Source organism: Rhea pennata, chromosome 20, assembly GCF_028389875.1.
Source record: "Rhea pennata isolate bPtePen1 chromosome 20, bPtePen1.pri, whole genome shotgun sequence".
Lineage (NCBI taxonomy): Eukaryota > Metazoa > Chordata > Aves > Rheiformes > Rheidae > Rhea > Rhea pennata.
The window spans coordinates 140057-156745 of NC_084682.1; the positions used below are offsets into that span (position 1 = coordinate 140057).

At 39.1% G+C, this 16689-nt stretch overlaps 1 protein-coding gene across 1 annotated transcript in view; it reads right to left on the bottom strand.

Moving 5' to 3' along the window:
• The window catches only part of PITPNM3 (PITPNM family member 3), a 92823-nt gene that overhangs the window by 39983 nt on the left and 36151 nt on the right, over positions 1–16689 (bottom strand). The window contains exons 4-5 of the mRNA XM_062592423.1: positions 10781–10857; positions 9001–9236 (exon numbers count right to left, since the gene is read on the bottom strand). Coding sequence (XP_062448407.1) covers positions 9001–9236; positions 10781–10857 — 313 coding nt within the window. The remainder of the gene's footprint in view (positions 1–9000; positions 9237–10780; positions 10858–16689) is intronic.

The following is a 16689-nucleotide window of genomic DNA, read 5'->3' on the forward strand; positions in this document are numbered from 1 at the left end:
AAATGGAGGATATGCTCAAACCAAATCGTTTACTGTTTGATGAGTCATCTGGCTTACCCTAGATGAAACATCACAGTAATTGCAAACACATTTCTTCTCCCACAATTTGCTAAATAGAATGTTTACCAGAAGTTTGTTCCACAACTGCATCCTGGAGTTCTGGCTGTGAAAGCTGCAGGCGAGAAACTGAAGAAATGTGAGAGCAAGGAACTCTCTCTCCTTTTGTCAAATCGAAAGGGGTGCACTGCAAGCAGCTTCAAGCAAGAACATACCGAGGCAATGCCAGTCTTATTTTAGTGCTGAGAATGATCCCAATGGTCATTTAAACATCCAGCTTGGCTCTCTTCAGTCTGGCTGAATACTCTGTGCTGCAAGAAAAGATAATCAAAAACAAACAGAAAGAAAGGAGTAGTGGGAACTCTGTTTGCTTGGGCTGCCAGCATCCACTCTCCCACTCCAGTGCTCCTCTTCCAAATAGAGAAGTCTTCCAGGCACTGCATTATGGGACACCCAAAACACACTACTGAGCCTTGTGTTACTCGATGGCCCAAATGGGCAAGGATGAGCCTTCAAACACCCTTTGATGCCTCATCTCCTCTTCTGCTATCAGTTCTCTTTCTTTTCACAGCACCAACTTGGACACAAAAACTTCTCCTTTACCAGTTTCTATGGTGTATTTTCCCTTTGACATGAACAGTCACCAGCCTGGTCTGAACCAGCCACCTCTTTTTCCTGTAAGCCAGTATAAGGTTATGCCTATAAACTGGCATAACCTCAGTCCTGCCTCTCTAATCCTGTCTCCTGGACAGCAGGCATCACCCTCTCCACTGACCAGGGCCAACCATCTTACAGTACAAAACACAGTGAGATAAACCTCCTCATCTCCTCTCCCATAGGTTTTCTGCTCTACCAAGAAGTCCAAGCATAACCTGGGGCACTAAGCTTTACTGCAACAACAAGACTATAAAAGCAACCATCACCTAGGCAAAGCCCCAAACAAAACCAACAAAAACTTCTCTGTGCTTCAAAGAATCAAGTAGGTCTCCTTCTCTTCTCCCCACTGTTAGAATTCAGTATTTACTCCTCATTTACATTTGCAGAAGAGTTGAATCAGGCCCAGAGTGTGTGTTCCTTTCTTTCTCTACTATCCTGAATGTGTTAGTGTACTTTTGTTTAAGATATTAATGGCAAGGAAAGTATCAGTAAGGAAAGAAACGTTTGCTGCTAAGAGAGACTATAGTGGTTACTGCTCCCTCTGTACAGAGATAGCCTGTGACTGAGTTCCAGAGTAGGAAAAGGCATATAAAGTTCACCCAGTGAGAGAGGATGGTTTCATTAACCAGAGCCACTCCCAAAACAGGCAAGGAGTAAGGCTGAAGGAACAGCTGTGCTGGAGCCCAGCACTCTTTCCAATATTTTGCTGATTTCTCAATAATGCCAGCAATATTCCAATATTGTGGTGCACACAGTTGAGGTTGGAACAATAGGTTAATGACAAGAAGTGGGAACTATACATTGTTTGATATTTAGAGAAGACCTAAGAGCTGTTGGTGGTCTCAAGCAATCTAGATTTTTGGTTCACATTATCAGGTCGAAAGCATTCAGGAGATCCATTCTCATCTGGATAGAAGCTCTGTGGGAATAAATGCATTTCATAATATGTTGAATTCAAAGGGCAAAGGAGTATTGATTGACAAGGAAGAATAAGCATACTCAAGTTAATGAGTTAGCTCCTCTCAGTTGAAAGAGGAGCTATATATCTTCAACTGTGTAAACACTGAACAGTGGAAAACAAGTCCATCCTGCAGTTGGGTGCTGTTTCTCAGATTTCTTGGAAATCTCAGACCTTACCCTGACCACTGACTTGGTCAAAAATTTTCACACCTCATCACCCAAGATTTATCAAACATGACGGAGTACAAAAATGTTGGTGCAGGACTTGCTAATACAAATTGGACTGAATTCTCAAAGGATACAATAATTTTAACAGTGACATACATTTACATGTGCTCTGACCACTTTTATTTATTTCTGTAGAGTAGTACTCTTCAGGTAGTGCTTAGGGACCTCTGTCATAGATGAAAGCAGTATCACACCAAGTGCTATAAACACAGAGAAAAAACAAGATTCTGTTTGAAAGGGCTTAAACTGATGCATTGTTTAACTGGCTATAAAGTATCACGTGAATACACAGGATTATACTGGACTCCTGACTGGACACCACTCAGGTCTCCGAAACAAGTCTTGACAGTACCACAGAAAAAGTCACATCTTAAATACTACAAAAAATGTGGTATCTGTCACCTATTTTATGCACCTCCTCAGTCACTTCCATTGGAGACAGGGAATTTCTGAAATCAAGTCAAATCACATGGCTGAGTAGTTATCAGCCATCTATTTCTCTGATGCCAGCCTCATGTGATATTTACACAGAACTCACTCTGCACAGAGATTTAAATGTGCTATTGTTTTGGATGCTTGCTATTTTGATGACAAGACAGTTTTTTATTTCAAAAAAATGACTGTTTTGCATTCTGTTTCAATGGCTCTCTAACAGGTTGACCATTTGACAAAGCTCTTCACCGTAATATCCACAAGTACCTGAGTTCTGGGGATGTTAGAAAACTTCAAGAAACAGACTGCAGTCTTACTGAGAACTTTAGACCTGCAATCATTCATAAAAATATCCTGCATTTGTGCAGAATATATATATATATATATACACACATACACACACACACTCCTCCACTGCTACTGTTAAAGGCTTGCAATGTTTTATCTCTATTACATTACTGGCTGCTGAGCTAACACAAGATACTTTTCAATATAGTGCACATTAAAAAGCATTACCATTTTATTCTTGTATTAAACCTCTCGTATTAAAATTTCAGGCATCAGAAAAGGTATATCCAAACTCATTGGCAATCTACAATAAAGTCTCTATCTCTTATGGAAGGAAATAAATTATGAAAGCAAGGAAAAACAAAAGCAAGATAGCTCTAGCATTCAGCAAGTAAGAGAAAAATGGAAAAAATACAAAGACCTTTTCAACTGGTGAGAAAGAAGCTTAAAGAACTTCTGATACATTCTTAAATCGAGTCACATACTGCACTTACTGATTATATACTTGAATATAGCTAAATATACAGAAAACATCAATGGATTAGGGGTTATGTTTAATATACTCCTTTAATTAGTATCTCATACTGAAGCTAGCTCAGATATGATGCAGAGCATAACTCTGTGCTCCAAATTATACAGCATTTACACTAAAAACAGTCAAATGCTTCAGCTCAGAGCATTCATTTCAAAGTGCTTTGAAAAGCAGACTACTTTAAGTTTGGTAGTAGTGCATTTTTTGTTTTCTGCTGTTGTCCCATCTTCCTTTTTAAATAACACATCCTTGGTTTTCTGCAAATGATGCACAGTAAATCATCTTTCCATACTGAAGTCGTAATAGATTCAGAGAGTACCCAGACTCTGCTTGAGATCAATCATGGCAAGAATCCTGCAGAACTTTCAATTTCCAAAACTAATGCTGTTTCAAACATATTCAAAGCAGTGACATCCCTTGAAATTTGGCACAGTGGAAATTTGGAAACAGAGTGTCTTTTGCAACAGAATGGATGTCCACAGCTGAAAAAACAATGTTCAGTATTAAACACACTTTGATCTGCAGTTCCCATAAACAGGACTTCATAAGCAGATATGAAACAGACCATTGAGCAGGGAGACCACATATGGAAAAGTTATGTAGGAAAGAAATACAACCAATTCTGAATGCTAGTAGAGCAAGAAGCACTAAGCTGAAATAGATTAATCTCTCAGCATTGGTACTGCCAATATTCTGTACAGGGACACAGAAGCTGATACAGATTTTCCTTGGCTGGCCAATCTTTAATGAGTTTTAGAAGTATAATCCTGCAGTTTGGTTATTGTACCATAACCCATAATCCATCTAAACCTCTGCTTAAACACAGATGCATTCACTAAGAATCAAGTGATTTAGGAGACCAGCACAAAAACAGAACACCCATTTGACATTCAGTTCTTAGGTATACAGTTAGGCTGAAGATAAATACATATTAGTCGTATATTAGCAGAGATGCAACACATTGGTCCGACTAGACTCGGGAGATAATGGAGCAGGAAACAAGCAACTGTCTTCAGCCAGCACCAATGCACATTGTAATGAAACAGCAATTACTAAGTAACTGACTGTTACCATTCTGTAAAATAAGCAACCTCCTTCAGAAGAGGCATCACAGGAAGAAAGAGTGAAGGACTCTGAAGTTAAGAACTGACCACAGAAGAGATGCTCATACTATGTGCAACTGCAATAATCCCTAGAGGAAGAAACAAAAACATCTCCCCCCGGCTTTACCAACAAATTGGATGCAATTTCTTAGGTTCTTGCTAAGGAAAGTATGTCTGTAGCAACCTGTTCACTCCACTCCAGTAGGCTGTATTTGGTTTTAGTTGGGAATTCTCTAGAAAATTTCTACTGGAGACTTATTTATTTCTAGAAATTTCACATGTAGACTGCAGAATAGCACACAGTGAACTTTTCCTTACTACCTAGATACAGCATAGCATCCCTACAAACCACAGGCTGACACTTTCCAGGCACTGAAACACATACGAAATAGAATGCATATAATGTTAGAAGCATTTCACACCCCTTTGCACCTGTGAAAAGCACACATTCAAAATACAGAGCAATGAATAATCAGATATACAGTATCTACATTCCTAGTGCAGGAATATCACTTAAAATATATCCCTGGGCAGGTGACAAAATAAAATGTTTCACTGGAGCAGCTTAGGGAGGAAACTCCAATTCATAGTTCTGCCTGTATCTTAGCAGGAGGCTTGCCCCATTTGCTTCCTTCTTCCTTATCTGTGGTTTATTCACAGAAGTTATATTTGGAAAACTAAATAGGGAGGAAGTCCCCAGGCATGAGAACCCAAACATTGAGGTTGGTACACTGTTGGAAGAGCCCTTACACAGTCTATCCTCATGCTCCCCCTGCTGAAGCCTGGATATGACTCAGGAACTAGCCTAGGCTGGGGAGTACTCCTGATACCTACTCTATCTATTACCACAGGATGTTACGGGATAACTGGACTTACTCTATCTATTACCACAGGATGTTACGGGATAACTGGACTTAACAATACAGACACAGGCTATTCTCCACTAGCTGCCTCAGTGTCAGAGAGCAGTTGCAGGAATTTCCTTTACTAGCAGTAGATGCAGCCAAAGACTACATAAAGAGGAGCCACTTCACTATAAATCCAACTGGCAAGAATAAAGGCAATAAGAATCCTCATTCCTTTCTCAGCAGAGACAGGCAAAGCCAAACTCTAACACTTTTTCTGTATAACACATTGGAGCGACAATCAAGGGAAAGGAAGAATGAGAAACAAACAAGTAGAGACATGGCAGAGTGTTCAATTTGGGCCACCATAGTAAGAGCAAGAAGAGCCCTTACTCACACTGGTGTACTCCAGCAAGGAAGTCACAGATACATGCCTAATCCCGCAAATGTATTGCCCTTTTGGGAAGTCTCCACTAAAAGGAAGACTGTGGACTAAGATAGCCTTCAGGACTACCTTCCTATCCAAGGAAGGTATTGCAAGATCGCAGCACAACATCACTACCATTCTCTCTTCACTTCTGTTCACTCAAAGCTTTTCATCACAATTTAGCATCCTTGAGACCTATTTTCTTTCAACCACACTCACAGACTTTATTAAATCAAGATTATTGGCAACTGCAGATATTTCTTGTCTAATGTGAGCTTTTCTAGATAAAAGACACCTTTTCGTTCTCTTTTTGCACTGTGCAGAATTTAATGATTTATTAGTGCAGGACCAGGACTTCTGAACACTGCAATAATACTGTAAGTTACACGCACATAGTAAAGGGAGTGTGGAAGGTAGAAAATCTAATGAAAGGCATCTTCAGGAGCTGTGCAAATTGTGCATGTACAAACTGTATCTATGCTTGCTCAAGAGACTACTTTATCATTCAGTAAAAGCATCAGTGAATTTAATATCGCCTTTTTGTGCTTCAGTTGTTTCAGATATAAAGGACAGATAAAGCTACTGTCAATTGCATTAATGTTTACTAAGCAGATTAAGATTCTTTGGATTCAGCTGCAAAGTTACATAATTGTTTAGAATAAAATCTATTCATTGCTTTTAACCACAGTGACCATGCCATTGAAAAATGATATAGCAAGGGACATGGGTCACATCTAAACATCCTTGTTTGGATCAGATTTTAAAAGTGTTCTATAAGGTTTCAGCTTAAAAGTCTCCCATCTGAGATTGCATAACTCACCCCAGTAGTCTAAAAGAGCCATTATATTAAAGCCCATTAAAAGAAATGACCCACACTGGAACCTCCTGTTTTAAAAGGGCTCATACGTTTTCCAAAAAGGGGGAGGGGGAAGGGAAAAATCAATCATTTTTTCACTAAACAATTTTTGGCATTTCAGCTCATCCCTTTGGAATGGTCATATATTAAAACATGTTTCACCGAGTTCTAATAGATATTCAGTTCTGCCCTTGAAGTCCATTAAGCATGCACAGCCAGGTCATCCTATGCACTGCCAGGATAGAGTACATTGGTTCCCTCTCAAGTTGTTCCCACATTCTCATTGAACAAAGAACAAAAGATATCAAACTCACATCAGAATTCATGTTCAGATGTTCAATAAAAATAAGCATAAAAAATTCGCATAGCCTTTCAAACTACTCATACTCTTAAACAGAAAATTGGTAACAATTTGATTCACTTAAGATTTGATTTAAGATCTGATTCACAGAAGTGGAGGACTTTGTCAGAAATGGGAGGACAAATCTTTTTTTTTTCCCCCCTTTTTCTTTCTTTTTTTTTTTTTAAACTGAAAGCAGCTTCACTAAATATACCTGAAACTCACTTTCAGTGGAGAAAATGTCTACTTTACAATAACTCCCCAATAGAAACCTGTTTTCTAAAAGGGGAAAGTTTTATGTTTGTAAAGATAGAATAAAATGCAAGATCAAAGTAATATGGTTAAATTTAACCAACCACAACCAACATTTTGTCAACTTGGAGCATGCTGTTCTTTTCCTTAACAGAAGGACTTCCCATTGGAAAACACAGTTTTATCAAAACAGAAACATTTTCAAGGAATTTCTCTTCTCAAGTGAAACTCTCACTGGAAAAATGTCTAATTGAAACTTTTTTTTTAAGAAAGTCAAAATGTTTCAGTTTGAGTATCTATTCAGCTTTTATACAAACATCATATATTGTTAAGTTTCAGCAAAATCAGAACACAATCTTTTGTCTTTCTCCATAAAACTTCATGAGGAGGAGGAAAATCAGGAGAGCAGAATGTCAAGTCCACAGGAAATGTTAATCTACCAGACTATTTTTTCCTCACTTGAAATGAAAGGAATACATGGGAAGGAAAATGCTGTTTTCTATAACCAGCTCATGTGTATGTTTGTGTTCAGGTGCTGCTGTTTTTTTGCAAAAAAAGTGGAATTCACGAGACTTTAAAAGCTAGGAGGCATTCCAAATCAGATCTCTGGATAGTAAACAGTAAATGTTCAAATCATATTTTGAGGCCATTGACAGTGTTTTCAGGTATAGACTATTCTAGTCCACATGTAATGTGAAGGGTAAGAGTCACACTGTAAATACAGTTTATTTGTATGCAGCTTAACACATTGAATATTAGCACCATGTGGACAAGACTAATAGGAGTAATAGGAATACACTAATAGGAGTAGATATGCAAAAGCAAAAGGCACTGACTTATAAATCCTTTTGGTCTCTCCTTTTTCTGATGATGATCAGGTGTATTGAGTTTAATATTTATCCAGCCTCTAAATTCTTAATTCTACTGTTACCATTTTCAAACACCATGTACTAAATATTTCTTAAAAAAATGTTTCTCCCTAATAATGTATAAGGGAAAAAAAAATTAAAGAATTGAACATTATCAAGACAATCACTCAAAATTTACTAAAAATAAATTTCTATTTCATGAATAGTTTCCAATTTGCTAGCAGTTGAATTAAATAATGAACAGTTTTGGAAGGATTTTTTTTCTATGTTTAATGCAAGTCATCTATAAAAAGAAACTTAGTTCTTTTGCTTATTTATAGCATTTATAGTGCTATTGTTACACCAATTATATTGTATGAACGGCATATGGTACATTCTTTACATGTATGCTGTGCTACAAAACTTCAAAGTGCAGTAGCTGCTATTAGGAGTAAAGAGACAGTAGAATTTTTAGTCCTGTTGAAAAGTCATGTTCACAAGTAAATTCTCCCTCACCACGACAACAGGTGTTAAATCACTAACATTTTAGACAGTTCTTTCTGTCCTCAATTTCCAGTGCAAAGTAAAATTTACCTAATTAGTCCCACTTTCTCAGCAATGCTCCAAAAGCTCCATTCTATTACACCCCTAAGCCAATGTTAGCAATATGCCATTTTTGTTTCTAGAAAAAATATTAAAATTATCAACAGGGTTTTCCATAGCATGTTACTCCTATATTAGCCAAATAAGGAACACATAAATAAGATATGCAAATATCAGCTGACATATGGGCATGCAAATCTGATTATGTTTCAGTTTTAAAATATGACTAGTGTTGACTTTTGGGGTTTTTTTATATATATATATATATATATATATGTATTTTTAAAGGAGACAAAAGAAAAGCTTACAATTATCTCAGTTTTCTTCACCTCCCCTAGTGTTCTGGATTTTTGGAGGGAGGAGGGATATAAGCAGACAACAGGCTGTAGTCCCAATCAGATGTTTTGTACTAATACATTCACTTAAAAATAGATAAAAGCTTGTTCCAACTCATTCAGTAAGCAAAAGGTTAAGATGGACTCACAACATTTCACTATGAAAAAGATGGATGATAGAAAGTCATTCAAAACCACACTGCAAAGCTAGTCATGAAAAAATGCAAATTAACTTACTTGGAAACAAGAGAGAAGGCCGTGGAACAGATCGCTGGACAGGGAACGAGCCTGATCAAGATATGGCCCAAAGCAGCAGGGAAATGGGCTTGAGTCACCTTCTCAAACACAGAACTGAAGGTGGTGATGTCTGCCAGCTTGCTATTCTGGTCTCCTCCTCCAGTGTCTAAGATGTTCCCCCCATGCAGGATCAAAATCAGCACATGAGTTTTGCAGTTCTGGTGTTGAGCTCCCTCCTGGAAGGAGGACAGGAAATAAGAAGGGAAGAGTCATCTAAAAAGACTTTTAGAACAACCTTTACATGAACAGTACTTAACATCAGCATCCACAAACCATTACCAATACTGTTCTTTTTTCCCTGCTTCCGCTATGATCATCTTGTGATACTTGACTTGTGGGAAGAAAGGAAAAAAAAAGTCAGTTTCATCCAAGTATGTCTAAACCAGGTAGAGCATGCTGTGTTCTGCCAGAAAACCCTTGCAGCTCAGATGTAGGTTTCAGATGAACAAAGATTATAAATGACTTCATGCACATCAAAAGCTACTGGAAATATATCCAGACAGGAGATGTCCAGTATCCAAAGATGGGTTATCATGAACTAGGCTAATCTTTATTTATTTATTGAAAAAGTTTGGACATGTATTGGAAAAGTTGAATTCAAATTATCACAAATTCTAAAAAGAAAATAAATTTCTCTGCTAATGAAAACATGTATCAAAAGCAGCTGATGCAGTTCTCTCAGCTTTTTGAGACTGGCAACTTCTTATTAAATTAAAAAAGGGGCTAATTTACCAAAACACTTACTGAAAGAGTAATAAATTGCAGCTGCTGATCACAAACTTCAGAAACACATTTGAGTGTGTAAGTATATGCACAGACAGACAAACATCAACTTTGGAAGGAGAGGTGATGTACTCAGGAAGAAAGGAAAAGAAGTTACCTACTTGAGAATGGAAAGTTTTGAATGTCTCACAACTCTCTCTCTCTTATTATTTTTTTTTTTTTTAAAGCAGCTGAGAGTCATAGACTCCTCACTTAAAAAAAAAACCGAGAGTCATATACCCTCAAAAGAAAGTGCACTGAACAATTGATTTTTTCCATCGTTTTCTTCTTTGCTTTAGACAATATGACTCCTAGCACCTTCTAGTTCCCAACACAATATGAACACAGGATAAAAATAACAGTAATATTTATTCTATTTGCCCTCTCTGAGGAATGTGGATTGCTAGATTGGGAGATGTATTGAAAAGGAAAGTAGTTTAAATAAAATCCATTAAGGACGTAACATGGTGAAATAGCCTCCATTTATTTTAAGAAAGGCCTCTTCATCAAGTTTAATGATTTTACATTTTACTATTACCCCAGTCTCACAAACTGATCAAGATCTAATGGTTAGGTTTGCACCTTTGCTGCTTTGCTGTATCTGTATGTTGCCTCCTCTCTTTAACAGTTTAACAGTCAACTTTAACAGTTAATCTTTGTTAGAAGTACCAATTTTTACTCAGTAAAACATAGCTGTGGGGCTAGGTATACTGGAGATGTCTACTGATATTGTTTATGCTTATGCTAAAAGCATCTAGAAAAGATGCAAATGAAAGCTTTTACTGAACAGAAGATGAAATAAATAGTCAATTAAAACATTTAATATGTCTCAACATGTAGCTATGTAGCTACGCAGACTGCTGTGTAATTGCATTAGCTTGACTTTTGTCATCAACATGTATTTCCATATGTTTGTTCCTTGGAAATTAGAGGAGCTTGTTTTAGGAAACAATCTCACCTCATTGTCCTCGTGCATTTCAATACTGCCTTGTGCAGGGAATCTTTGCTTTCTTAAAGAAGCTCTATATAATTCACCTGAAAGGGAAAAGATACAATTTATTGTATAAATACTTGGCTATCTCATCTTCTACAGACATCTGTGGAAGTTGGACACATTTATAGTTTCAATACAGAAAAGTCTGCTCACAGGAAGTCCTTTGAACACACAGAACATTAGACCAAGCTTCTTGAAATCCTACATCCTGAAGGACCTTCTATTCTTACAGTAACACTTAGAACAGGAGGTATTTATGTAGGGGTATGTAGTATCAGTAGAGCCGCTGTTTGTCACCTGTGCCTTTCTGGAAAAGCAGTAGAAGAGGTCCCCCTAAGTCCTGCAAGATCTCTGCCAGTCCCATGTAGATATCTTAAAGATGCTCTGGAGTGTCTCAAATTCTATGAAATTGTACTAAATGCCTGTATGTAGGCAAGAGAACTGAGCCTTTAACTTCTCATTATGGCACGAGCTATTATCATAAAAAGCAAGAGAATGAGGTTAAGACACAACTCCAAAGACCTTCAGCACCCAACTCTGTCATAAACCTCTATAACCTACCAGGGCAACTCCCAGAAGCAGCTGCAGTGCTCTATTACCAGGATGCACATTAGGAGTTACAGAAACATAGAACAAAAGACAGTTCCTCCTCCAAAAGCTTTGCCATTTGACAGCCAGGAAGAGACAACTGTAGAGAAACATAGTGTTTTGCTTGGATAGGATAGGATCTTGTAATCCTGTAATTTGTTATTACATCATCCCACGTAATAACAAACGAATGCCGCTGCACTGGTGTCGGAACAGGACTTAGAATGCTTTTGGCTTCAGTAAGAACAGATTCAGTCACTTAATTACTGATGACAGCCACAGCCAATTACACAGTGTTTGTCTCCAGTGCTTTGACTGACTACTTCTTTTAAAATGCCTCATAGGAAGAGTTAGCTGCACTCTCTTGGCCATCACACAGTAAATCTGCAATACCTGTTCGTTCAACTTTGTTAACAAACAAACCAGAATATTCAGACAAAAAATAGAGATTAGATAACTAAACACTTTCAGCCAAGAATCCTAAAGATCCATTTGCAACTACTACTTAAACAGACAAGCTCAACAGCAACCTGCTGTAAGCAACGAGATGGTTAGGACATCAGCTTTTAAACCAAGATAGTGTCCACTGCCTGGACTTTGGAAGCAGAACTGCTGCAAGTGATTATGAAAAAGGCTTGCCTTCAGAGTAGACCTTCCCTGCCCTTCAGAAAAAGGAAGATGCTTGCTAGGGTACAGCATTTCTATAGCCATTTGAAAGACCTGCTGCATGATGTATCTAGTCTCTTCACACTGCCTTCAGTCCTTTTTCTACAGCTCCATGGTTACCTAGGAAACAGCTGTAGGATGAAGTCTGATTAGTACTGCTGTCAGTTTGAACATCACACATACATGGGGCCAATCTCTTGTTAAGGAATCAAAGAGCACTACACCCTCCTGTCTCTTCCAACACTTTGAGACATCTGGTCAGAAGAGTTGAGTGAAACTGTAAAAATCATACCCCTGTGAAGCCCACTTATTCACACTTTATCCTATGGGATTCTGCAACCAGACCTTAAAATACTGATTTCTCAGGCAGAAAGAGTAAAAAAGAAGAAAACATCAAACTTCTGATTTGCTGCTTTCTCTAACAGGTGTTTATTGGTCATTGTGTCCCATTTCCAAACATAAGGGCAAGAAGGTGACTGGGAAGTCAGCATGGATTTTCTATGATGAGATGGCTGGTTTGGTGGATGAGAGGAGAGTACTGGATGTCAGGTATCTCAACTTTAACAAGGCTTTTGACACTTTCTTTCATAATATCCTCATAGACAAACTGCAAAAGTACAGGCTGGGTAAGTGGACAGCGAGGTGAATTGAGAACTGGCTGAACTACCAGACTCAAAGGGTTCTGATCAGTACCACAACTTCCAGCTAGAGGGCTAGTCACTAGTAGTGGCCCCCGAGAGGCTGATCGTGGGTCCAGTATTGTTTAACATCCTCATCAGTGACCTGGATGAATGGACCTTGATGGGATGGAGAAATGGACCAACAGAAATGTCATGAAGTTGAACAAAAGGAAATGCAAAGTCCTGCATCTGGGAAGGAATAATCCTCTGCATCAATATAGGCTAGGGAACATCCAACCAGAGTGCAGCTCTGAAGAGAAGAACCTGGGGGCCTGGTGGACAACAAATTGAATACAGCCAACAAAGCACCCTCTTGCAGCTAAACAGAATCCTGGGCTGCATTAGAAAAAGCATTGCCAGGAGGCCAGGTGAGGTGATACCAAGCTGGGAGGAGTAGCTGACAAACCTGAGGGCTGTGCTGCCTTTCAGAGGGACCTGGACAGGCTGGAGAGCTGGGCAGAGAGGAACCTCATGAGGTTCAACAAGGGCAAGTGCAGAGCCCTACACCTAGGGAGGAATAACCCTAGGCACCAGTACAAGCTGGGGGCTGACCTGCTGGAGAGCAGCTCTGCAGAGAAGGACCTGGGAGTGCTGGTGGATGACAAGTTGACCACGAGCCAGCAATGTGCCCTTGTGGCCAAGAAGGCCAATGGTATCCTTGGGTGCATTAGGAAGAGTGTTGCCAGCAGGTCGAGGGAGGTGATTCTGCCCCTCTACTCAGCCCTGAGGAGGCCTCATCTCGAGTACTGTGTCCAGTTCCGGGCTCCCCACTACAAGGGAGACATGGAGCTACTGGAGAGAGTCCAGCATAGGGCTACGAGGATGATCAGAGGGCTGGGGCACCTGCCCTGTGAGGAACGGCTGCGAGAGCTGGGCCTCTTCAGCCTGGGGAAGAGAAGACTGAGGGGGATCTTATCAATGTGTGTAAGTACCTGAGGGGAGGGTGTCAAGGGGATGGGGACAAACTCTTTTCAGTTGTCCCATGTGACAGGACAAGAGGCAATGGGCAGAAACTGAACCACAGGAAGTTCCGCCTGAATGTGATGGGGAATTTCTTCCCTGTGAGAGTGAGGGAGCACTGGGAACAGGTTGCCCAGAGAGGTTGTGGAGTCTCCTTCTCTGGAGATATTTAAGGCCCGCCTGGATGCAACCCTGTCTTACGTGCTCTAGGTGACCCTGCTTGAGCAGGGAGGTTGGACTAGATGATCTCCAGAGGTCCCTTCCAACCTTACTGATTCTGTGATTCTATGATTCCTCCAGTCTATTCTGCACTGGTGAGGCCACATCGGGAGTGCTGTGTTCAGTTCCGGGCTGTCTAGAATATGGAAGACATGGGCATACTGGAGTAAATCCAGCAAAAGGCATAAAGAAGATTAAGGGACTGGAGCACCTCACGTGAGGATTAGCTGATGGAGCTGGGATTGTTTAGCCAGAGAAGAGATGGTGTAGGGTAGATCTTATTAATGTATATAAATAATCAATGTGAGGGACTAAAGACAACAGAGCCAGATTCTGCTCACTGATTACCAAAGAAAGGGTGAGAGGCAATGGGCACCAATTAAAATACATAAAATTCAATTTAAATACTGAAGAATGTTATTATTGTGAGGGTGGTCAAAGACTGGAATGGGTTGCCAAGAGAGGTTGTGGTATCTCCATCCTTTGAGATGCTCAAAACCTGACTGGATGTGGCTCTAAGCAACCCACTCTAGGTAAACCCCCTTTTGGGGGGCTGGGAGGAGAGCAGGGGGAAGGAGTTGAGCTAGGCAATCTCCAGCTGTTTGTTCCAACCTCAGTTATTTTATGATCTGTGAATTAGAAGACTGGACCACAATATTTACACTTCTCTTGGCTGTCAAAACACAGAAATTCTTTAAAAGCTATTACCTGATATTCACTATAATCCACAAGCCCATCTTAGGCAGATAATTGATAGAATGCTCTTTCACTTGCTAGCAATACTATGAAAAACTCCATTTTTACAGTACTCAGCTGGCATTTGTTAAAAGACATTAAAAGGAGAGGGTGACAACACCAAGAACTAATGTTTTTCCATTTAGAATTCAAAACATTTATAAATGGTTCCTTCTGCTGCCATCTCACAGTTTCCTCATAATACTTTTTTATTCAAGTCAAGAGACAGATAACCTATAGAAAGAAACCTGAGAGGCAGCCTTTAACATCTAAACTGTTAGAAAGTTGAGTTGATTTGTCTAGAGTGCTAGTAATCTATGAACCAATCAATACTGAACTAAGAACTGCAAATCAGTTTCCTTTGACAGATACTTGAATACAAACTCCAGTGATTTACAACGCAGTAGAGAAGCTTTCTGCTTCATCTGTTAACCTGCTCTTACTGATGAGTTCTTCTGCTCACTTCATGATACCTTATCTTACAGATCATTTTCCTCCAGGAACACTCAACACACTTAACTATCATTAACTGCTTGGGCTTCCTGCATGCTAAGACAGCTTTTTCTTCTCAATTCTTTTTTAATGTAAGAATATTAAAAGATACAAATTAGTTGCCATTCATTAAAACGTGCCAAGATGACAAAGTTGCAATGATTTCACTGCTGAGTCCCAGCATCTCAACCTCTACCTAAATATAACCTCTCTCATGTGGCAAGAAGCAAACAGTGACAGGCATCAGTTCTTTAAGAACTGTGGTGTGGCAAATTACGGCAGGCTCATGTTTAAAATAACATGAAAAAGAAAACATGCCTAAGAAAACAATTACAAACAGAAGTGCCAAGCTGTCTTTAACACCTTTCATTCCTGTAACTCAGCAGACTTTACAGACTAAATAAATATTGCAACATTGCACTGAAGGAGAATTACTTGAGTTTGAGTCAGGAGGGTCAGGTCTTTGGAGGGAAGTGAGTAACGGAATCACAACTGTGCTTTTCCCCTTCTACAGACAGTGGTGAAATTCCAGAGAAGATGCAAAGCCTTCTATCCCTGGAATGCTTTCTCCTTTCTCTCATGAGAAAAGAGAGCAATGAAACTCTTCTGAACATAAACACTAGAAAACACTCAATCTAAAACTTCAGCCAACAAGTAGTGCTGCAACCTTAAAGGTCTTCATCCAACAAAGATTAGCTTTTTCAGAAAAACTGTGTGGTTTTCCTCCCTCCATGACAGATAAAAGTTTTAAGGAGTTAATAGGGAGACGATTATACTAAATAATAAATAACAGCTATCTCAACAGTTTCTACTGATTTTGACAAGAGTGATATAGTAGTTGCATTCTGGCAAGCCCTAGAAAGGCAGAATGTTGGTTTTAGTTCAAAATACACTTCATACACACTGAAAAACTCTCCACTCTGTCAAATTAGAATTGAGAGCTAATTGTATTCCAGATTCTACCACTATCATGCTTTGCAGCTACTAGAAAGTCATTTATTCCCTGTGGCTGAGTTCCTTCATATTTCGAAGCAAGGTAATTATTCTGGTCTTGGTAGGTAAGACTTCTAAAGGTTAGTCATTTAATATTCGTATTAAAGAGAAAACTGCAACAACAAACACGTGGACCAAAACTCTGAGTTTCCACCAAACATAATTGCTTTTTGGAAGTCTCTGCCACCCAAGTTTTTCTCTTATTAGAAGTGTTGTTTCCAAAAGCCTCTATGGAAGTATCACCTTTTTTCTGAAGCTTATCACAAGACAAAAGTCTCAGTTTTCTATCACCTAAGCTTGCAGCAGAACCAATAAAGCATAACATAAAAGTTTTGGGTCATTGAAAGAATTATCCAGAGTCATGAGGAATATCTAAAGTGGATGATAATACCAATCTTCAAGAAAAAAAAAATGAAAAATGGAAGTAGGACTCACCACATGTTCATCTGCTAATTTCATAGCACAACTCACTAGACAAGATGAAGATGACCTCTTGGGATTCCTTTTGGTCCGCTCTTTTGAAAATCTTCATCTAAAAAT